This window comes from Bos mutus, chromosome 14 (genome assembly GCF_027580195.1).
Source record: "Bos mutus isolate GX-2022 chromosome 14, NWIPB_WYAK_1.1, whole genome shotgun sequence".
Lineage (NCBI taxonomy): Eukaryota > Metazoa > Chordata > Mammalia > Artiodactyla > Bovidae > Bos > Bos mutus.
In genome coordinates, this window is record NC_091630.1 from 6064509 (window position 1) to 6087199 (window position 22691).

The following is a 22691-nucleotide window of genomic DNA, read 5'->3' on the forward strand; positions in this document are numbered from 1 at the left end:
ATTGGAAAAGACCCTGATTCTGGGAAAGATTGCAGGCAGGTGGAGAAGGGGAAGGCAGAGGATGAGATGGTTGGATGGCATCACTCACTCAATGGACATGAATTTGAGCAAATTCCTGGAGACAGTGAATAAGCATGGTGTGCTGCAGTCCATGTGGTTGCAGAGTCAGACATAACAGTGACTGAACAGCAACAACAACAGATAATTATTGGTGAAAAACTACATATGGGTGAAAAAATAATATTATACAATTATTTGAAAAAAAGAAGGTGCCATGTTATCTATATAATTGCTTCTTTTTTATTTGCTGTATGCCATTTGAACAATTTCTAGAGATTTTATCTTATTTAAAAGTTTTTTATTTTGTATTGGAGTATAGGTGATTAACAGTGTTGTGTGAATTTCAGGTGTACAGCAAAATGATTCAATTATACATATTCATGTCTGCTGTTGTTTAGTCACTGGGTCATGTCTGACTCTTTTGTGACCCCATGGATTGTGACCTGCCATTTTGCTCTGTCCATGAGATTTTCCAGGTGAGAATCCTGGAATGGGTTGCCATTTCCTTCTCCATGGGATTTTCTGACCCAGTGATCAAACCTGTGTCTCCTGCACTGGCTGGCAGATTGTTTACTGCTGAGTCACCAGGGAGACCCTGGTGTTGGATGTATACATGTATATTGTATACTGAAAAGCAAAGACGTTACTCTGCTGACAAAGGTCATATGGTCAAAGCTATGGTCTTCCTAGTGGTCACGTGCAGTTGTGAGAGCTGGACTGTAGAGAAGGTTGAGTGCCAAAGAATTGATGCCTTTGAACTGTGGTGCTGGAGAAGACTCTTGAGAGTCCCTTGAACTGCAAGGAGATCCAACCACTCAATCTTAAGGGAAATTAACCCTGAATATTCATTGGAAGGACTGATGCTGAAACTGAAGCTTCAGTTTTTTTGGTCACCTGATGCAAGCAGCTGACTCATTGGAAAAGTCCTGATGCTGGGAAAGATTGAGGGCAGAAGGAGAAGAGGGCATCAGAAGATGAGAGGCTGGATGGCATGACTGATACAATGGACATGAACTTGGGCAAACTTCGAGAGACGCAGCCTGGCATGCTGCAATCCATGGGGTCACAAAGAGTAGGACATGACTGTGCGACTGAACAACAGCAGCAGCGTATATGTTTGTATATGTACACGTGTTAGTTGTGTAGTTGTGTCTGACTCTTTGGGACCCCATGGACCGTAGCCTCTGTCGATGGAATTCTTCAGGCAAGAATACTGGAGTGGTTGCCATTTCCTTCCTTCCTTCAGAGGATCTTCCTGCATTGCAGGCAGATTCTTTACTGTCTGAGCCACCAGAGAAGCCCATGTATATGTACATTCTTTTTCAAATTCTTTTTCCCATTTAAGTTATTGCAGAATATTGAGCAGAGTTCCCTGAGTTATTTCATACTGTATTTTATGTTATATGAACAAGAATGAAATAGGAGTAGAAACAGTTTTGTTGACTTTTACATCATCTTGCTACATGAATTGGAGGCTAAAATTCTGTATGGACAGGACAAAAATACACTCCACATTCCTTTACTGACATTTAATAGGATTTAAATATGGCCACTCTGCTTTGTTTTGCTTAATAAAGACCCGTATTTTGAATTACACACTTGCACACACATGGAAGTATATTGTATAATTATTGAGAAGAAGAAACTCAGCCTAATACAACTTCATCTGTATAAACTTTGTTAAACAGGCTGCAGTTTTGAAAGGAGGCAGTTTTTTTTGGTAGAAATTTGTGGATGGACTTAAACTCAAAATGATATTGGATTTTGGAATTGTAAGTCACCTACCTGAAATTTTGTAGAATTCCTGTAGTGTCTTTTTAGTTCATTTGAATCCACCTGAAATACATTATAATTCATATTAATTTTATGCAATTTCATTAAATATATTCTCACTTAAAAATATTTATAACTCTTTCTATTAGGCCCTTCCAATTTCAGCCTATAAATATGCTTCCTCTTTACATACCTTAAATCAATAAACCTTCCTTGGCTTTGTTTTCTTTTTGTATTTTTTCTAATTATTTGTCACACTCAAGCTTCTTAGAGAGTTGCCTACCTTGTTTTGTTCTATGCCCTTCCCTCATATTTATTCCTCAATAAACGGTAATTTGATGGTGATTTGACTTTTGCTTACTTCTTCAATTTCACCAAGGCTACAGTTTTGAAAGCCACCAATGAGCTCCTAATGAGCACACCCAGGGGGTCCTTTATAACACTATCATTCTTTTATGGTGGGGCTTCCCTGCGGATGGAGAAGGGAAAGGCTACGCACTCCAGTATTCTGGCCTGGAGAATTCCATGGACACAGTCCCTGGGGTCACAAAGAGTCGGACAGGACTTAGCGACTTTCACTTTCACTTTTCTTTTATGGCATTCACTGTGTTTTGAAATCACACATACCTTTCGTTCCCATTTATTTAAAATCGGTCTACTCTGTGAATGATAATGTATTTCTGGACAGGGTTGATTTTGTTTAGCAACTGTGTATAACTAGTGACTATAAATATTAAAAGCTCAATAAATATTTGAGTGGATGAACAGGTAAAGGAACAAAGAGATGAAGAAAACTTTTGAAGCAGTTGACTTTTTGGGGACAATTTTAAACTTTCTTTTTCCCAAGAATCTGTAATGCCATTCTTTACTTCCTCAGTTTCAACTGAAGAAGTTGAAAAAAACTGCTTCATTTCAAAACTGCAGCCTGTTTAACAAAGTTTATACAGATGAAGTTGTATTAGGCTGAGTTTCTCCTTCTCAATAATTATACAATATACTTCCATGTATGTGCAAGTGTGTAATTCAAAATATGGGTCTTTATTAAGCAAAACAAAATAAGAGTGGCCATATTTAAATCCTATTAAATGTCAGTAAAGGAATATGGAGCGTATTTTGTCTTGTCCATACAGAATTTACTTCTTCAGTTTCAAATTTTCAGTGTCCCACTTGCATTCTTTGACTAACCATTTAAAAGTCAATATTTCCCAGGTTTCAGCCTTCTTCTCTTTTCTCTTCATATTAATTATACTTCCTGGGAAATTTCATCCACTTGCAGAGTTTCAAAGTCACTAGGTATGTTGATGCTACCAAACCTCTACCTCCATTTAATACCACTTTCTGGAGCTGTTAACCTGTCCAGCAATTGGCTTCTCACTTATCAGTTTTGCTAATCACAAAGTTAGCCTACAACAAACATGAATGCAGCATCATCTCCATTTCCCCTGAAGCCTGACCACACTCCTTCTCCCGCTGAGTATCCTACTCGCGTTTTCATCTCCCTAGTCAATGAGCCCACACCACACCCTCTCGCTCAGCTCTCATCCAACCAGCAACCAAGTTCTACTGGTTCTCCTTCCTACAATTTTCTCATGCCCAGGGATCAGACCCACATCTCCTAGGTCTCCAGCAATGGCAGGTGGGTTCTTTACCACTCATGCCACCTGGGCAGCCCTGTTCTCAAGCCTATTTTCTCCTCTGGCTTTGGTTTCCTTGCCTTGAGTCATGCTCTCTTTGATCAATTCTACAGTGGCAGTGAGATGATCACTCTAGATCACTAACAATTCTATTGATTCATGATATCACACGACCTAAAGGAAAAAAAAATCTGCTCCCTTTCATGTACACAAAGCTCTACTCTCTCTGTCCACTCGCCTCCTGCAGCATGTCATACTCACTCTGTTTAGAAGTGCATCACCAAATTTCCTACTGTGATGCCTTGACTTTGCTGTTCCCAGAGCTTGGGACATATTTTTTCCTTTTTCTTAGGGGAACAAAGGTGTGCAGACAATTTCAACTCATTCTTCAGAATGTGGACCAAGTGTTCCCTCCTTTGTATGGTTTTCTCTGTATCAAATAGCACCCAGGGCTCACCTATGTCATGACTCACATCACAAAACGCCACCGTTTTTCTTTTGTTTATTTCTCTTTCATCCTCTGAGCTACTTAAAAAGATAAGGACCATATCTTTGTCCTCCATTTCTCAGCTCCTAACACAATGTCTAACACATAATGGATGAGCACTGAATGTGTGATAAGAGGTAGAGTAATAGAAAGACATTCATTCATATTCAGACCTAAAGGAGTTAATGCTAATGTTGGACTGATGGGGCTCCCAGATGGTCTTAGTGGTAGAGAATCTGCCTGTCATTGCAAGAGACTCAAGAAACGTGGGTTTGATCCCTGGGTTGAGAAGATCCCCTGCAGAAGGGCATGGCAGCCCACTCCAGTATTCTTGCCTGGGAAATCCCACAGACAGAGGAGCCTGGCGGGCTACAGTCCATGGGTTGCAAAGAGTCGGACATGACTGAGTGACTACTATTACTACTACTATTGAGTTTATATTTGTCGATTTTAGCTATAGGTAGGAAGAAACTGTGTATTATTAATTATTCAACCAAAGTATTATAACTTGGACACATGGAAGCAGCATCCTCTAACATTATTATCCAGGCTGTCCATGTTCAGAAGTTTTAAGCTGCTCTTGAACAGTGTTGAAAATCGGTTAGCTAACTTTCCAATTCCTGTCCCACCACCTCATTTTACTTATCAAATTTTACAGAAGTGTATTAGAAAATAAACGACAAACTTATTTAACAATTGTTTTCTCTGAAACAAAATGGCATCCTGAGCCACAGGTAGACACAGATATGTATATATAAGTTTATGTTGAATCAAGTACCAAGCTTGAGTAAGATGAGTCAGTTGCTTTAAAGCTTATATGGAACAAGCAGACATTTCAAGTGCTAAGAAGTTATGTTAAAGTGTAACCATATCCTTCAACTCTGGAAGAATTTTCTTAGCATATTCATACCTTTGCTTTCAGAGTTGTCTCTGATCCTATGATGGAATAAATGGAAGTGTGCTAAAACTTGCTGCTACTGCTGCTACCGCTAAGTCACTTCAGTCATGTCCGACTCTGTGCGACCCCATAGACGGCAGCCCACCAGGCTTCCCCGTCCCTGGGATTTTCCAGGCAAGAACACTGGAGTGGGTTGCCATTTCCTTCTCCAATGCATGAAAGTGAAAAGTCAAAGTGAAGTTGCTCAGTCGTGTCCGACCCTCAGCGACCCCATGGACTGCAGCCTTCCAGGCTCCTCTATCCATGGGATTTTCCAGGCAGGAGTACTGGAGTGGGGTGCCATTGCCTTCTCTGAAAACTTGCTAGATTATATGAAAATGCCGTCTGGGGTTTCTAAAACCTCTCTTCTTGGCACATTAAATATATTTGGCGTCGTTAGCCTTCTGAAGATCAGTTTGCTAACTGAGGACAATTAAGCACTTATTTTTTAAAATGTGAAAAGTGAAAGTGCTAGTCACTTAGTCGTGTCTGACTCTTTGCAACCCCATGGACTGTAACCCACCAGGCTCCTCTGTCCATGGGATTCTCCAGGCAAGAACACTGGGGTGAGTTGCCATGCCCTCCTCCAGGGAATCTTACCAACCCAGGAATCAAACCCAGTTCTCCTGTGTTGTAGATGGATTCTTTACGATCTGAGCTATTAGGGAAGCCCACAAAATAACTACAATGTAGATTAAATAGTTATTCAAGAGAAAAAAAAGATCCTTGAGCTAAGACTGCCATTCACGCACTCCTTCAAATATATCTGGAATATATCCTCTGATTTCCTAAGGTAAATAGGGAAATTAATTGAATGCTGTCCCTACTCTCAGGAGACTTATCAGGTAAGAAAGGAGACCACATATACAAACAGGAGATGAAAGGAAGTTAGTGTGTGGACATTCATCATTTGATTCAGTCAGCACTTTACTGCACACCTTCTAGAAGCCAGACCATGGCTAGGTATTCACGTTGTCTTATTTAATCTTCACAATAAGTTTATGAGGTGGGTGTAATAGTTCTGTTTTATGGATGACAAAGATAGTACACAATGAAAGGGTGAATTTATTTTCTTCAAGTATTATTCTAAGTTAATTTCAGAGGTGAAACTTGATCCTAGTCTATTACTATTTATTTCTACTACATCATAGTGAGCTTAATGGTTATATACCAAGTAAATAACAGAAGTATGAGCAAAATCTGCAGAGCAAAGAGAAGAGAGTGGTTAATTTTCTTCAGATCAGTTTATAAATAGGAACTAAATCACCAAAGGCAGTTGACTCTAAGGGCAGGCCTGATAGACGTGGTCACTAGAAGGGCTTCCTTGGTGGCTCGGAAGTAAAGAATCTGTCTGCAATTCAGGAGACCTGGGTTCGATCCCTGGGTTGGGAAGATGCCCTGGAGAAAGAAATGGCTATTCTTGCCTGGAGAATTCCACGGACAGAGGAGGCTGGTGGACTATGGTCCGTGGGTCACAGAGTCAGGCATGACTGAGAGACTAACGCTTTCACCTCTTTCACAGAAGGTGCTGAGGGTTTCCATGGATCCTTGTGATTGGCAGGCTCAGCAAAGTGTTGTGAGTGCAAATCTCATCTAAATAACCCAGACGGTCATTGCCAGCTCTACTCCTGCTGTCAATGAAGGACATTTTAAATGAGATTTTTTTTTTTTTTTCTATGCCAACAAGTTGGTTGCTTGTTGGTTAGGTTGCCCAGTCGGGGTGGGCTGTCATCTTTTTTTTTTTTTTTTCCTAAATTTTTAAAAGAGATTTTTTTTTTCTGGTCCTTGAATCAAAATTCTGCTCTCTATGGAGCACCATTTTCAGAAGAAAGATATTGCACATAAATACTATGGAAAACTTGTAAACACTCACCATTCCCTCTATTGTGGCCTCCAGCACTCAATCTGGTATCTATTTTCCCTCAAGCCTTTCAGGAATTAATATTTCTGTACTCTGCCTGGAATATCTGGTAACTGTAGGTATGTAATAAATGTTTGTTGAATGAATGAATAACTTGGAGGTGTAACATAAAGGTCACATGAATAGCTCAACTGCAGTGAGACTCTCAGGTTGGCTACTCGACTTGGATCGTCCTCTTGTTGCAGCTACTGCTAAGTCATGTCAGTCGTGTCCGACTCTATGTGACCCAATAGACGGCAGCCCACCAGGCTTCCCCATCCCTGGGATTCTCCAGGCAAGAATACTGGAGTGGGTTGCCATTTCCTTCTCCAATGCATGAAAGTGAAAAGTGAAAGTGACGTTGCTCAGTCGTGTCCGACTTTCAGCGACCCCATGGACTGCAGCCCACCAGGTTCCTCCGTCCATGGGAGTTTCCAGGCAAGAGTACTGGAGTGGGTCGCCAGCGCCTTCTCCGGATCGTCCTCTTAGCGACATGTAATCAAAGTTTTAAAGTCTAAAACTACCTACTCTGAGTTAAAGAAACCATTAAACTTCATTTGAACAAACGAAGCAATTAGATCCTGCTCTATATTTGTGGCTTGTGATAATGAGTTTTAAATGGAGCCCATTGAGTGTATTTTTATTGGTTATTTTTCTTGGTTTTAACACTCCATTATGTGCAAAGATGTCTTCGAAAATTGAAAATAAAGTTTCTCCTTGCTGATTTTGTCATTTTCCATTTGTCAAACATTGATTTTTCTCCCCTTCTTGTGCATCTAATGGAGGTTGAAATTAGCGCTCATTTTCTTGCGTGGTGTTTCCTTCTTATTTGTGTGCCGTCATCACCGTTCGTCAACCTGCCAGTGTGCTTAGAGGAGTGCCGACTTAACTGGTGCTCTGAAGTCTGCACAAGGAATGGTTTGAATAGATTGTTGCAATAACTTTAGCTCTGGCCTTTAGAATTCTTCCTAGGAAAGATTTCTTTTTTAAAAATTAAATGTATTTACTTTAATTGGAGATTAATTACTTTACAATACTGTATTGGTTTTGCCATACATCAACATGAATCCACCACAGGTGTACACGTGCTCCCCATACTGATCCCCACTCTCACCTCCCTCCCCATACCATCCCTCTGGGACATCCCAGTGCACCAGCCCCGAGCATCCTGTATCCTGCATCAAACCTGGACTGGCGATTTGTTTGTTATATGATATTATGCATGTTTCAATGCCATTCTCCCAAATCATCCCACCCTCACCCTCTCCCTCTCCCACAGAGTCCAAAAGACTGTTCTATACATCTGGGTCTCTTTTGCTGTCTCACATACAGGGTTATCATTACCATCTTTCTAAATTCCATATATATGCGTTAGTATACTGTATTGGTGTTTTTCTTTCTGGCTTACTTCACTCTGTATAATAGGCTCCAGTTTCATCCACCTCATTAGAACTGATTCAAATGTATTCTTTTTAATGGCTGAGTAATACTCCATTGTGTATATGTATCACAGCTTTCTTATCCATTCGTCTGCTGATGGACATCTAGGTTGCTTCCATGTCCTGGCTATTATAAACAGTGCTGCGATGAACATTGGGGTACACGTGTCTCTTTCCCTTCTGGTTTCCTCAGTGTGTATGCCCAGCAGTGGGATTGCTGGATCATAAGGCAGTTCTATTTCCAGTTTTTTAAGGAATCTCCACACTGTTCTCCATAATGGCTGTACTAGTTTGCATTCCCACCAACAGTGTAAGAGGGTTCCCTTTTCTCCACACTTTCTCCAGCATTTATTGCTTGTAGACTTTTGGATCGCAGCCATTCTGACTGGCGTGAAATGGTACCTCATTGTGGTTTTGATTAGAAGGCACTCCCTATCAAATGGTATTTTTAAAGGAAAAAAAAAGACAAAACAAAAGCAAAACTACTCCTTTCAGCTTTTTGATAACTTAAAATCATCTAAGGATTTAAAAGAAAATATTCAGGAAATCAAGGAACCTACCTCTTATCTTCAAAAACATGTACGAGCCTAGGGTGCCATGCACTCGGTTGCTGTGCTCACCCCAGGGTGGCCCTGGAGGGTCTGTTTCTGTGCAGCGCTCCCCAGAACTGTGACGAAGATATCACAGGGCACGTGCGTTGGAAAGGAAGCATCCTTTTAGTGAGCTGGGGAGGGCCCTGGGGGGCAGGGGAGTGTAAGAGATTTGGGTGTGTACTTGTGAAAACTTATTCTTTTCTTTCTGCCTTAGATTGATTGGATTAACTGTGAAATTCCCTCAACAGTAAGAATAAATCCAGTTGAAGATGAGGGTGAGAATGCTCTTTCTCAGGTGGATCAAACAGGGCGCTTGATGCTGAGGAATGAGGTGTGATGAGTCTGGAAAGTGAAGTGCGGAAAGAAGACAGGCAGCAGACACAGTTGCAGGCGCCCTACGGGCATCAATTCATCCAGTCTCCCCATCAATATTATGAAGGTACTACTGTTGCTATTTTTAAAATGAGGAAACTAGAGCACAGGGAGATGCATGGTCCCCAGCACACAGGGGAGAGCTCAGCGGTTGTTTTGTTATGGTCGTTACTAAACTGATGGTTCCAGTGGTTAAAGACCCACTCATGCAGTCCCTCAGACGTTAAATTAACAACAAGCAAACATTAATTGTTTTTTTGTAGTTCAGTCTTTGATATTCCTTTGTCAGTTTCTGCTTCTCCCGAGCCCCTACTTACTATTATATCTCCTCCTCTCATAAACTGGAGCCTGGGCTGGATTAATAGCAGATCGAAGAGGTAGATGGTATCGCATATGAGGTCTGTAATAAGCCAGTAGTGTGTGTTGTGTGGTGTCTGGTACGGGAAGACCACTCGCAGGGGTATAAACCAGCAGTTCCAGTTAAAGGCGATGGTGACAAGTGAGAGCCACAGGAGATAGAATCGATCTGGGAAAAAAGTGACAGGAGCAACCCACATGGCAGGTACAGAACATTAAAATAATTCTGTTGCTTAGTTTGGTCAAGTTGGGGCACTCCCCTCTGGAGATAAGGGATTTGTGTACAAGGCTCTATTTACAACAATCACGAGGTTCTGCCACTAGAGCCGAGGCGCCGGGCTTTAAGAGGGATGTTAGATGATCTTAGCAGCTTTCCTAACTTTGGAGGGCGTCCTTCCTGTTTCCTAGAGTAGTAGCCACTGTGTCTCTCTGCCGGAGTAACTGCATGATTAGCATCAGGGGAGGAGAACCCGAGGAAAAGTCGAAGGCCTCACTGTGTCTGGAACTGCAGCAGGACCCTCCAGCGGGTCCTTAAGGAAGCTGCAGGGTCAGGGCTTGTGAACCAGGGCCTACATCTTGCTCACCAGGGGGGAGGCTGGGGATGGGACTTGTCCAATTAAATGCACAATGTGAACCCATGGAAGAAGACATATTTTATAAGGATTTTTTTTTTTTTTTTGGTGGGGAGAATGTTCAATGAACATATTGCTGAATGCTTCTTTTCAAAGATTATTAGGGACTGGACCCGCTTTGGACTGTTTAAAAACAGACAGGAATATTTTTATATCTTCTTTTCACTAGAAAGCGGCAAATGATCCACTGCAGACCATAAGTTTAAATACTGGTTTCTAGACAGGCTCAGAATACTGGCTAGAGAACATGGAAGCTATCTGTGAGCTTGCGTTTCAGGGGTTCTTGGGAATAGCCAGCCCTCCCACTGAGACAGTCCACTCCTTGACGGTACCTGTGTAGGAATCTATGCTTTTTGGAAGTCTGAGTCGCTTTAGGTACTCGGTCAGGGGTGCCTTCTGGGAATGCTCTTCTTTTAGCTTAGCACTACTTTCTTGGGTTGATGACACAGCTGTGGGCTTTGCTTTATAGGAGAAAAAAGATGAGAAGCTTTTTAAGAGGTTAAGTTAGCTTAGGGAGGAAAAAGTTTAGATTGGAATGAAAACATTTTGTAATCTTCCTTCACGCAGGCAGATGAGGCGTTTTATGACATTTACAATATTGTTGTGTGTGAAAATACCTAAGTAACGAAAACATTGAAATTTGGAAAGAAGTAGCAGATTTAAAGTTTAACTTAAATGACCTAAAGGTGTTGCAAATAGGATATTTTAAATACAAGCCTCATTTCCACATATTTTGGAGCATAAGTAGTTAGTACTTTGGATTGACATTGAACAGAAACTTTACAAATATACACCATTCCACGGGTTCTAGTTTTGGGCTTCTTTAGCTTTATTCATGTCCTTCCAGTATGGGTAAGTAAAGCTCAAAACATTCTTTTTGGTATATCTTTATAAAGCTATGATGACTATATTTTAGACCTTTCCCTTTAAAAAGAAACTATTATATAATAGTTCATCTCCCTGCCAGGGCATTGTCTCCCAGCTGGCTTGCTTAAAGTGCTGGAGTATTAGGAAACAGCAACCCTCTCCAGTGTTCTTGCCTGGAAATCCCACGGACAGAGGAGCCTGGTGGGCTAGAGTCCAGAGGGTCACAAAGAGCCAGGCAGGCTGAGTGACTAGGCACAGCACAACGCTTTAGCAGCTTACCCCAGCAGCAGACCTCAGCCGACGAAGGGCAGGAGTTGGTGGACTGATCTCCCGGCTTCGTGTTCCTCCAGGATGATTCTTATGTGTCGTCCACACAGATGTTCAGCTGAATCAGGCCCCAGTGGCCCTGCCATTAGCACACCTTCATTGTCTTAACTCCCTTCCCCGTCTCTCTTGCTGTCTCACCTCCTGCACCACCCTCAATATAAAATATTCCTAGCTAAGTCATTGTCTTGGGGAAACTGCTTTTGGGGAAGCCCAAGTGAAACCATTTGCAAAATACTGATACATACCCACTCATCCCCTTCGTCCCAGAACTTTGAGGTAACACCACTCACCAGTTTGGGGACTGCTCTCAGGTGAGGACATATCACCTTGCACTAACTTCCTTTTGTAGAAATCTGTTCTTTGGCGCAGTCTTCTCACCAGGCTGTGCAGCTGGGCATCCGCGTACTCGTTAATAACAGGGGCTACAGGTGGTTTGCTTTTTGGATGAAATGGGAAAAAAAAGGTGACAGAGTCAGATCTATAAGGAGATACATACGGGGAGGGATTAAGTTTCTTCCTCTTCCCCATAAACCTAAGGAGATACATACGGGGAGGGATTAAGTTTCTTCCTCTTCCCCATAAACCTAAGGAGATACCACAGGGGAGGCATTAAGTTTCTTCCTCTTCCCCAAAACCCAAGGAGATACATACAGGGGAGGGATTAAGTTTCTTCCTCTTCCCCATAAACCTAAGGAGATACTACAGGGGAGGCATTAAGTTTCTTCCTCTTCCCCAAAACCCAAGATAATGTACTAGCTTCTCCTTCTACAACTGAGTAGAACAACTCAAGAATAAAATTTAATGGATAGGGTGCTCTGTGCAATACAGATTTCCCACTGAAAAACCAGAATCCAAAAATAGCAAATGACTATTCTGTGATGCAGTCCAGAGGGTCATAAAGAGTCAGACACGACTGAGTGACTGAACTGAACGGATTCTGTGATTCCGTCATTAGATGGTATCATGAGAAGAAAAAATGCTATAGTTGATATGGTTGCTGCTGCTGCGGCTAAGTCGCTTCAGTCGTGTCCGACTCTGTGCGACCCCATAGACGGCAGCCCACCAGGCTCCCCTGTCCCTGGGATTCTCCAGGCAAGAACACTGTAGTGGGTTGCCATTTCCTTCTCCAATGCATGAAGGTGAAAAGTGAAAGTGAAGTCGTTCAGTTGTGTCCGACTCTTCGCGACCCCACGGACTGCAGCCCACCAGGCTCCTCTGCTCATGGGGTTTTCCAGGCAAGAGTAATGGAGTGGGTAGGCAGAGTTCTAAGATGTCTCCATGGCTTGCATGTCCTAGGTAATCCCAGGGACAATGAATATGGTGGAGTTTACTTCCATAATTGGTTGTGTTATGTGGCTCAGCTGACTTTAAGATAAGGAAATTATAGCGATGTGTCTGATGTAATCAAATGAGTCCTTTAAAAGCAGACAGTTTCTCCAACTGGTGACAGAACAGAAAGTCAGAGATTTGAAGCACACGGGGAATTTCTCCATTTTTGGCTTTGAAGGAGAAAGGAGTCCCCTGATAAGAATTGCATGAAGCCTCTGGGAGCTGAGAGTGATCCCTGGCTAGCAGATAAAAAGGAAGCAAGGACTTCAGTCCTACAACTGTAAGAAACTGCATCCTACCAATAATTGAATAAGCTTAGAAGTGGATTCTTCTTTGGTGCCTCCAGATAAGACCCCAGCCAGGCCTGGCTGGTACCTTAATTTCAACTGTGTTGTGCCTAAAGCAGAGAACCCAGCCAAGCCCACCCGACCTTCTGAGCTGTGGAAATGTGAGCTAGTAACTGGTTGCTGTTTTAAGTCTCCAGAATTGCCATAATGTGTTAAGCTATAGTAGAAAACTAATAGATCTAGCATGCTTTAATAAACTTCCCTTCTAAGAAGACATACAAAATAAAGCATACAGTAAGTCCCCTGCATAAAAACGAGTTCTACTCTTATTTCTTTTTGTTCTTTCTCTGAGCCTCCAATTTCATCAGGCCTTCATTAGTAAGCTTCTTGTATTGCACAGCAAGGTGTTCAGTGAAGTCGTCCTCTTGCAGACCTCGCTCCAGCTTCTCAGTGAAGGTCATTAAGTTGCTGAAGACCTCTTTGGACTCCTCATCCACCTTCTTAAATCCACGATAGTTGTGAACAAACTGTAGACAAAGGTTCTCCCAAATACCATTCTTGGTGACAGCTGTAACCTCGTGCCAAGCATAATCAGTGTTTTCATGGTCTTGTAGACCAGAATACTGGAGTGGGTTGCCATGCCCTCCTCTAGGGAGTCTTCCCAACCTGGGGATCAAACCCAGGTCTCCTGCATTGCATGTGGATTCTTTACTGTCTGAGCCACCAGAGAAGCCCTGTAGTTTTATGGTCCTTCCAATGTTGTCACAAGGTTTTCCCGATTCATTCCTTGTCTTCACTGCCTGACAAAGTGTGATGTAAATAATATTTCTTGAAAGTCACTATAATTCCCTGGCCCATAGGTTGGATGAATGACCTAGGTACTACGTTGATCCTAGGATGAAAGTTGTCCATGAATTGGGGGTTGGTGGTGGTGACCCAAGCATTGTCAAGCAGCAAAAGCATGTTGAATGGGATGTCCTTCTCTGAGCAATATTTCTCCACGTCCAGGATAAAGTGGTGGAAAAAACCAGTTCTGGAAAATTGCCTGTGAGACTCAAGCTTTGGGGTTACAGTACTCTCCCACACAATAGGAAGAGTCCATGGCTATGTTTATAAAGGCTCTTGTGTTAGGGAGTGTTTAACAGGATTCCTACGTGCTGTTTCTCACAAGTCCTTTGTTTCTTTTTAAGCGGAACAGCAGGCTGCTCCCAGGAACTGAGGTCATTGTGTGAGACAGGCCTGAATCTCCTTTAGTAAACATTCTCTTTACGACAAACTCAATTAATCAAGACCCTTTTCACAAATATAATAAATAAGGGGGATTGTCAGGGACATTTAACAGGAGGAGTCCTGCGTGCTGCTGTCTGTTTCTCAAGGATTCTCTGTTCCTTATCAGTTCCTATTCCAAGAATGAGTAAAGCTGCATGCAGTTCTCAGGACTGAGGTCATGGGATGAGACATGCAGTGACTCTTTTCAGCGTCAGTGACCTTGTATGTATTAGACTATCCATACTGTGGCTATTGATAAAATTTCATCCTGTGAAATAGCTGAGTAATCATCTTACTAAAGATATATAAGCCTGCATTTCTGCTAATTAGGCACCTTTGCGCCATTAGAGCTTGGGTCCCCGTGTCTTTCTTTCTTTCTTTCTGTCTTTCTCTCTCCTCGGCTAATTCTCTGGAAGGCAGAAACCCGTCTAGCTCACTCTCCTGCCCAGGCTTCTAAGACTCTCTTGAGAAGGTGCCCGTGCCTTCTCCCCCACCTCGAGAGGGCACCCGGTGCCTTCGTGAGAGACTCGAGTCTTATGTCAAGGACGTTATTGGTTCTCTGCGTAAACCAGGGAGTATCAGCCTCTTTCTCTCTTTCATTTTTGTTATGGTCACCTCCGGACCGCCGGGTCCTGGTCCATTAAAGGACACCAACACTCTTGAATTCTTAGAATGATTAAGAGAGATTTCAGCTTCATATCACCAGAAGCATTGCCACCAAACAAGAGTTAGCCTGTCCTTTGCTGCTTCATAGCCCGACATCACTTTTCCTCCTTACTGATGCAACTTCGGTCTGGCACCCTCTTTAGTACAGTCCTGTCTCATTCACATTAACATCCCGATGGGACAAATATGTGCCTTCATAAATAATTTCTCAAAACATTTCAGGAAATTTCCAGCTACCGTATCTGCATTTGTTGCCTTGCCACTTACTTTAACATTGTAAAGGTTGGCTCTAGCCTTGAACTGATGAAATCATACACGGCTGGCATTAAAATGTGTGCCATCTGATTCTTCATCACGTTTCTTCTTCAAGTCTTCATAAAGGCTTTCAGCTCTCTCTTGAGGCAGCATTAAGCTGAGTGGGGCTCGACACTGATCCTGATCCTGCATCTACACGCCGAGAAGTTTCTCCACCTCCTCCATCACTCTTCCTTGCTTCTTTGATTTTATTGTTGACGCCATCAGCACAGCAGACTTCACATGTTCCATGAGTTCATCCTTCTTCTTTAGAACCATGTTGATGGGTGAACAATTCATGTTGTAAGAACAAGTGGCGTCTGCCATCTTTTCGCCTCACTCTACTCTCTCAGTTATTTTCTTTTTGTTTCCATTGTTCCTGCTTGGCACTTCTCAGCAGTTACAGCTATATCACCGCTGCTCTTACACTTGCTTCTGGACACCTTGGGCTTGAAATGAAGACACTGTACACTGTGTGGTACACAGTGCTGCACAATAAATCGCACAAAAGTACAACCGCCCCTGGAGGATGCATGCACGTGACAATGTACGTCAGACGTGCAAATAGCTTACACTACTGGCGTGTGAACGCATGTGTGCATCTTTGAAACTGTGCGGCTTGAAGGCTTGTATGGAGTGGACTTACTTTATAAACTAGTATATTTTATAATGATCTGAGTTTCCTCATAGTTTATCCTCAAAGCTCTAACTCACTCTTGACCCTCCTGAGTCTAACACTGGGTCTACATAGACCCACATAAGTTCCAGCCATTCTCACCTTCTCACATCCATATCTGCCTTTTCTGTCTCCCTTCCAAATGGGAACCCATGGGGTTCACAGTGGAACTGGGTAACCTGTGCATTCTATTTAAAGAGGACTCTAACATGAGCCCCTCTCCACTAATATCCATTTTCCACCAGGTCCACAAATAAATCATATCTAACTGTTTACAAATTCCCTAACCATTGATGTCTTTCTCCCCTTACAATTATCATAGTATAATTTGCACCTCTTTCAAATGTCTAAAGTCCTGCTTCAGCATCAAGATTCTTCAGGAGTGTCTGTGTCCCATTAAGACCTTTATAAACCGTTCAAGGATGGAGAAGCAGTGGAAGAAAATCTGGTATACGATATAGAAATAGGAGGGCATTCAGTCCACAAAACCAAGAAAAAATTTTTATTTTCTGATGAAAACTTGTTGCCATTTATATCATGTCATAAATTTCTGCTTAAAATCTTAGTATGCCTAGAAGCTTATTCATTCATCAAACAGTTATTGAGTTTCTACTTTTCGTACTGGAAATAGAAAGATATGTTGAACAGACACTAGCCCTTTGGATGTTCACAGTTTAATGGGGGAAGCAAGGATGTAAATAAGTAGCTAATTAGAAGTAATAAACATACATAGAGAATGCTATGCTCACACTGAACTTGGCCTGGGGATCAGAGTGGCCCCATAGGGAGAGCATCACAAGTCTGGAAGGGTTAGAATGTCTTTGACAGAAAAATGAAATGAGGCCCCTCCTGGCCTTGAGAACAACATGTTAAAAAATGTGAAATAAATATGATACGTTGAACAAGTGTTTTGGTGTGACTGGAAGGCAATGTGTACATGTAAGGGGCCAGGTGGTGGGGTGGCAGGAGAGGTAGTGGTTAGGTCTGAAAAGGTGAGTGGGGTCAGGTTATGATGGTTCCTGTTTAATCTGCTTACGGGTTTAAACACTGACCTCTAGGTTAATGGGAACCAATGGAGAATATTACGCAAATGAGGTGTATGAGCTGATAGACGTTTTGGAAAGGTAGCAATAACGGGAGGATTGAAGAGGAGCAGTGTAAATGCATACAGGCAAGGAAGGAAGCTAATAGGTTAGGTTAGAATTGATGAAGGGAAAATGGACTAAAGAAGTATTGTAGTGGCAGAAATCAAAGAATTTGAACTTTCTGGATCTTTTGGATAAACCCAAATAAAGAATCAAGACTAATTTCTCAGTTTTTATTGCAAGAGGCTAAATTCACAAAGATTACTATTACAGGAGACTAGATTTATGAAAACATTAATAAAAATTTGAATTCAGAAAGAGATGCTTGTTTGTAGTGGGTATATGAAAAGATGAATTGTGTCTATAAGTATATGTGTGTGTGTTCAATTCATGGTGTTTGTAGGACTTTGTGTGATAGGACCTTGCTTGGGACACTCAGGAAGCATTCAGGAATATAACTCTTACAACAAGATCTTGATGATCTAGTGTATCTGGGATTTTTGAAGCTATGTTTGTTTTTGATAGTATCATAAACTGACAGTTTCAAGATCAGGAACTGTATGTCTTCTTTATATTTTGCAAGATCTAAGGCAAGGTGTATTTTAAATACATGTTTGTTGAATAAATAAACCCACTACTTTCAACCTTTTTCTTTGACCTTATTTGATGTACTTCAATGCATTAAAAAAAATCCATAAAAAGTAAGGTTGAGGCTTGGTGGATTACTGACTGTAAAGTCAGGTGTTCAAACTGTCAAAATGTCTAATTCAAGCACTAAGACTTAAAGAGAATGCTTTTCTTTTCCTGAATTATCTATGTCTTATTTGATTGTATAATTGGCCCTTAATCGCACCAGTTTGTACTGTGCAAACATATCTCACAGTTACATGTTTAAAATTGTATTATAAAGCATGTCACTATTTCTAATCCATAGCTATATTTCACATACTCTGTATTTTTCTTTTTGTGTTAGCTGAACATCAATATGCTAATCTATTCCACCTTTTCTGTTTTTTTCCAGCTTTTTTCCACAGTAATCCTTGCCTATCTTCTTCTCCACCAATGTATATACAGAAGTTATAAATGTATTTCTCCTTAGATAATTTGGTGAATGAATGAAAAAATGGAGATGAAGAAACAATATTCCATAAAATAAACAAAAAATTGTATGGAAGTATGAGGGAACCAATGAAATATGCTTTTATAACAAAGGTTCTTTTGAGTTATACTTGATAATTCTAGTTCATATTGTATATTTTTAAAAGAATTATTCCTCATAACTCCTTGGTGAAGAATTTAGGAAACAGTAAATATATTTTATAAATTTTGATAAACAAACATGAGAGTAAAGTTTTATTGATAGTCATCTCTGATTGACATGGTTAAGCATTTTAGATTTTGTGTGAGAATTGGACTATAAAGAAAGCTGAGTCACAAAGAATTGATGCTTTTGAACTGTGGTTTTGGAGAAGACTCTTGAGAGTCCCTTGGACTGTAAGGAGATCCAACCAGTCAATCCTAAAGGAAATTAGTCCTGGGTGTTCATTGGAAGGACTGAGGCTGAAGCTGAAACTCCAATCCATTGGCCACCTGATACGAAGAACTGATGCATTGGAAAATATCCTGATGGTGGGAAATATTGAAGGTAGGAGGAGAAGGGGATGACAGAGGATGAGATGGTTGGATGGCATCAGCGGCTTGATGGACAAGAGTTTGAGCAAGCTCCGGGAATTGGTGATGAACAGGGAAGCCTGGAGTGGTGCAGTCCATGGGGTTGAAACAAGTCAGACATGACTGAGCAACTGCACTGAACTGAACTGAATATGTACTTATGGAGGACTAAAGAATTAGTTATTGTTAAAATACAATTTATTTCTCTTTTTGATAAGGGTTCAGAGGAAACTCATTTCTAAAATCAATTGATAGCAAATAAGAGAATTATAACAGTATTCCTTTCTTCCTAAATTCAGTCAGATAGAGGCAAAAAAATTACATAATTAACAATTGTCCCTGTGTTTGGGATTGCAAAAATTTTTACACTCCAGGACAATGTATCATAGTAGTATTGGGATGGGTTAGAAACAGGCTTTTTTTTGGCAACTGAGAGAAAAGCCAATGTGAGAGGAAAGGTAGGAAAGAAAAACTCATCTGCAAGTGACTTAGGAATACCAGTTTCACGAAAGAGTATGTATGTAAATTATAGATTTTGAACTTGATTATTTATAAACCATTGGTGTTTATAGGGCTCTAGGAAAGTTTTCATGTGCACTCTGTGATACATATACTCTAGTTCAAGATTGTAGCTTTAACATAACACAAACGGATGGCAAATTTTGATGGGGCAAAATGAATAGATAGTAGTAATCAGGGATGAGTCTACAGAGGAGGAGGAATGATACTTTAATGACGTAAAGGGAAGATACTCAAAAGCCTGAGGAAAGATGTATTAGTTGTTGCCTTGTTGAGGACAATAAAGCCTCAAACATTTTAATATAGGATCTCCAATCACCTGTAATTTAGCTTGAAAGCTCAATTGAGACCACTGAAGAACCATAACAGAATTATAAACAGAAGAGTGACATTATTAGTTATGTTTTAGAAAGTTATTGTAAAAAGAAAGATAGTAATTAATTGTGATGAGGAAAAAGTATGATTTGAAGAGGGAAGAGAGTTGAGTTAAAATCTGTGGATTAGTGTAACAGTAGGAAATGTCAAATTTGGTGAACATAAGACATGGATAGTGTTCTGCCAAAATTCATGTCTGTCCAGAGCCTCAGAATGTGACTGTACTTGGAAACAGAGTCTTTGCAGATGTAACTGTTTACGATGAGGTCACACTGGAGTAGAGTGGGCTCTTAATCTAATGACGGGAGTCCTCCCTATAAGAATGCCAAGTGAAAACATGGAAGAAACACATGGAGAAAGACATGTGACCATAGCGGCAGAGGCTGGGGTGATGTGTCTACAGTCCAAGAAGCACCAAGGATTGCTGGCAATGACCAGAGGCCAGGAGAAAACCATGCAACAGATTCTCCCTCAGAATTTCCCGAAGGGCCAACCTTGCCAATAGCTTGATTTCAGACTTTTAGTCTTCAGCACTGAGAGAGTGAATTCCTGTTGCTTGAACCCACTCAGTTTGTGGAAATTCGTTATGGCAGCCTTAGGAAACTAATAGAATTAGCAAAGTAGGTAATTGTGATACCACATGGACAACTCAGAGGGAGATATAAAATGTTGCAAGATAAATTGAAATATATTAAATTTAGCATATGGTAAACTTGAGGTGTGAATGAATAATCAAGATCTTTTAAAATACAGTCAATATTTCAGGCAGTTGAAAATTTGGATCTGGAAGTCAGTTGGGGGCTGAACGGAGAATCACCTCTCTAGAGGAAATGGTGCAAATTATATAGAACAACATAAGACTGGGAGGTCACAATCTTGGAATTTGCTGATGTTTAAGGAGTAGCATAAGTAAAGGAACTGAGAAGCAACAATTAGGGGGAACTGAAAGGAAAATGTCACAAAAGTTGGGGAAGCCAAGAGTTTGAAAAAGGAAGTCAGTGCTATACCCAAAGCAAGATGGGGACTAGACTAAGGAGGACTCTATATATTTAGCAAGTAAGATTTCATAGGTGATTTTTAAGAAAATTGATTGGGGAAAAAAATGTAATGTGATCAAATTTTGTCATTTTTATCCTCTATTGTCTCAAGTATTTTGTAAAATCAGTACTTAGAATCGACCTTTGTTCTCTAAATAATACTTTAGATTTCCATTCATTAGTTCCTAAATTCATTTAAATGTAGTGTTTATTTCCTATAATAAAATCTTCTTGAATGATTTTTGGCTTTCTTTTGCAAACTTTGCTAGATTCTTCTTAATGCTTAATTAAATGACAACTCATTTAAGAAATTCCAGTTGGTTAAAGTCTTTAAAACCCATGATTTCTGTCTTGAGTAACAGACAGGAATTAGCTAATAAATTCCAGGAAAGGTGTGGTCAAAATGGAGGAGTAAGAGTCCCTGAATTCACCTAAATTACAACTATTTATGAGCAACTATCTAACAGAGAAACTCCCTATGAGAAAAACAGGAAGACTAGCAGAAAGTAATTTTACAGCTAAAGATATAAAGAAGGAACCACAAGAAGATGCGCGGGTGAAACAGTCAGGACCCACATCCCTCCATCTGTGACCCACAATCACAGAGGTGCTTCCTGAGAACTGAGGGATCTCAGCCCCAAATTGGGCTCCTTAGACTGGGGGTCTTGCATTGGGGAGATGAGCCCTAGAGCGTCCAGCTTTGAAAATCAGTGGGGCTTCTGTGTGGGAGAGCCAGAAGACTGTGGAAACAGTGTCTGTTCCAAAAGGGTGTATGTAAAATCTCACACTCTGTAAGTCTTAGCACAAAGGCAATGGTTTTAGAGAAGCCTGGATCGGATCCCCTTGCTCATCTTGAAAAGCCTCCTGAAGAGGCAGGAGGCAACGGGGACTCCCTCTAGGGTTGGAGATGCTGGCTGCAGCTGTTTTGGGCAGCTTGTTTCACTGTGTGGACACTGGTGCTGGACAGTGCCATTTAGGAACCCTCTCTTTAGCCTATTAGAACTTCAGGCTTACCTGCCTATCTACCAGTGGACTGACACCACATCCGCTGTCCTCTATCCTGTACAGCCAGCCATGAAGGGCTGTGACCATTGGCAGACTGGTATCAGTGTTGTGGCCCCTTGAACCTCAGTCTTGGGGGCCAGGCATTTGGGACCCAGCCTCACCCACCACTGGGCCACAGTCACTGCATGAGGCAGGCCCTTGCAGTCAGGTGGGCTGGGAAAAGCCTTGCTTACCAGCATGCCCACAGAAGTCAGGCCTACCGTAACAGAGGAGGGTTCCCAGATTATACAGGGGTACCCCGAGAGCATACATCTGGTGGCCACAGCAGTATGGTCCTAGAAATCAACTATAATTTTTTTTCAACTACAGTTTTTTAAAAATACAAAACACACAAACATGTGTAGCCAAAACAATATGCTACAAAACACTAAAAATATCAAAGGGGGGAAAAAAAACCTGAAGACAAATGGAAGTGGAAACACAACATTTCAAAATCAACGAGAGACAGGAGAAACAGTTCTAAGAGACAAGTGGGTAATGATACAGACCTACCTCAAACAGCAAGAAAAATCTCAAGTGCTCTATCCCCGAACCTGAAAACTAGGAAACAAACAAACAAGCAAACACATCTCAAAGTTAGAAGGAAGGAAATAATAAAGATCAGAGCAGAAATGAATGAAATAGGGGAGTCTCTCTCCCCACCCACCAGGAAAAACCGATACAAGAGATCAATGAAGCTGAGAGCTATTTCTTTGAAAAGATACACAAAATTGACAAACCTTTAACCAGACTCATCAAGACATAAAGAGAAAGAACCCAAATAAATAAAATTAGAAATGAAAGAAGTTGTCTCTGGCACTACAGAAATACAAAGAATTATGAGTCTACCATGAAAAATTATACACCAACAAAATGGACTATATGGATGAAATGGATAAATTCCTAGAAATGTAGTTTCCTAATACTGAATCAAGAAGAAATAGGTACTATGAACAGACCAATTATCAATAATGAAAGTGAATAAATACTACTACCAATAATAATTTAAAAAAAACTCCCAACAAACAAAAGTCCAGGACAAGATGGCTTCACAGGTGAAT

At 41.0% G+C, this 22691-nt stretch overlaps 1 protein-coding gene across 1 annotated transcript in view; it reads right to left on the bottom strand.

Moving 5' to 3' along the window:
- Positions 1 to 22691, bottom strand: part of CNGB3 (cyclic nucleotide gated channel subunit beta 3) — a 188260-nt gene that overhangs the window by 81701 nt on the left and 83868 nt on the right. Inside the window, exons 4-7 of the mRNA XM_005888278.1 lie at positions 11669 to 11814; positions 10517 to 10645; positions 9513 to 9721; positions 1846 to 1896 (exon numbers count right to left, since the gene is read on the bottom strand). Coding sequence (XP_005888340.1) covers positions 1846 to 1896; positions 9513 to 9721; positions 10517 to 10645; positions 11669 to 11814 — 535 coding nt within the window. The remainder of the gene's footprint in view (positions 1 to 1845; positions 1897 to 9512; positions 9722 to 10516; positions 10646 to 11668; positions 11815 to 22691) is intronic.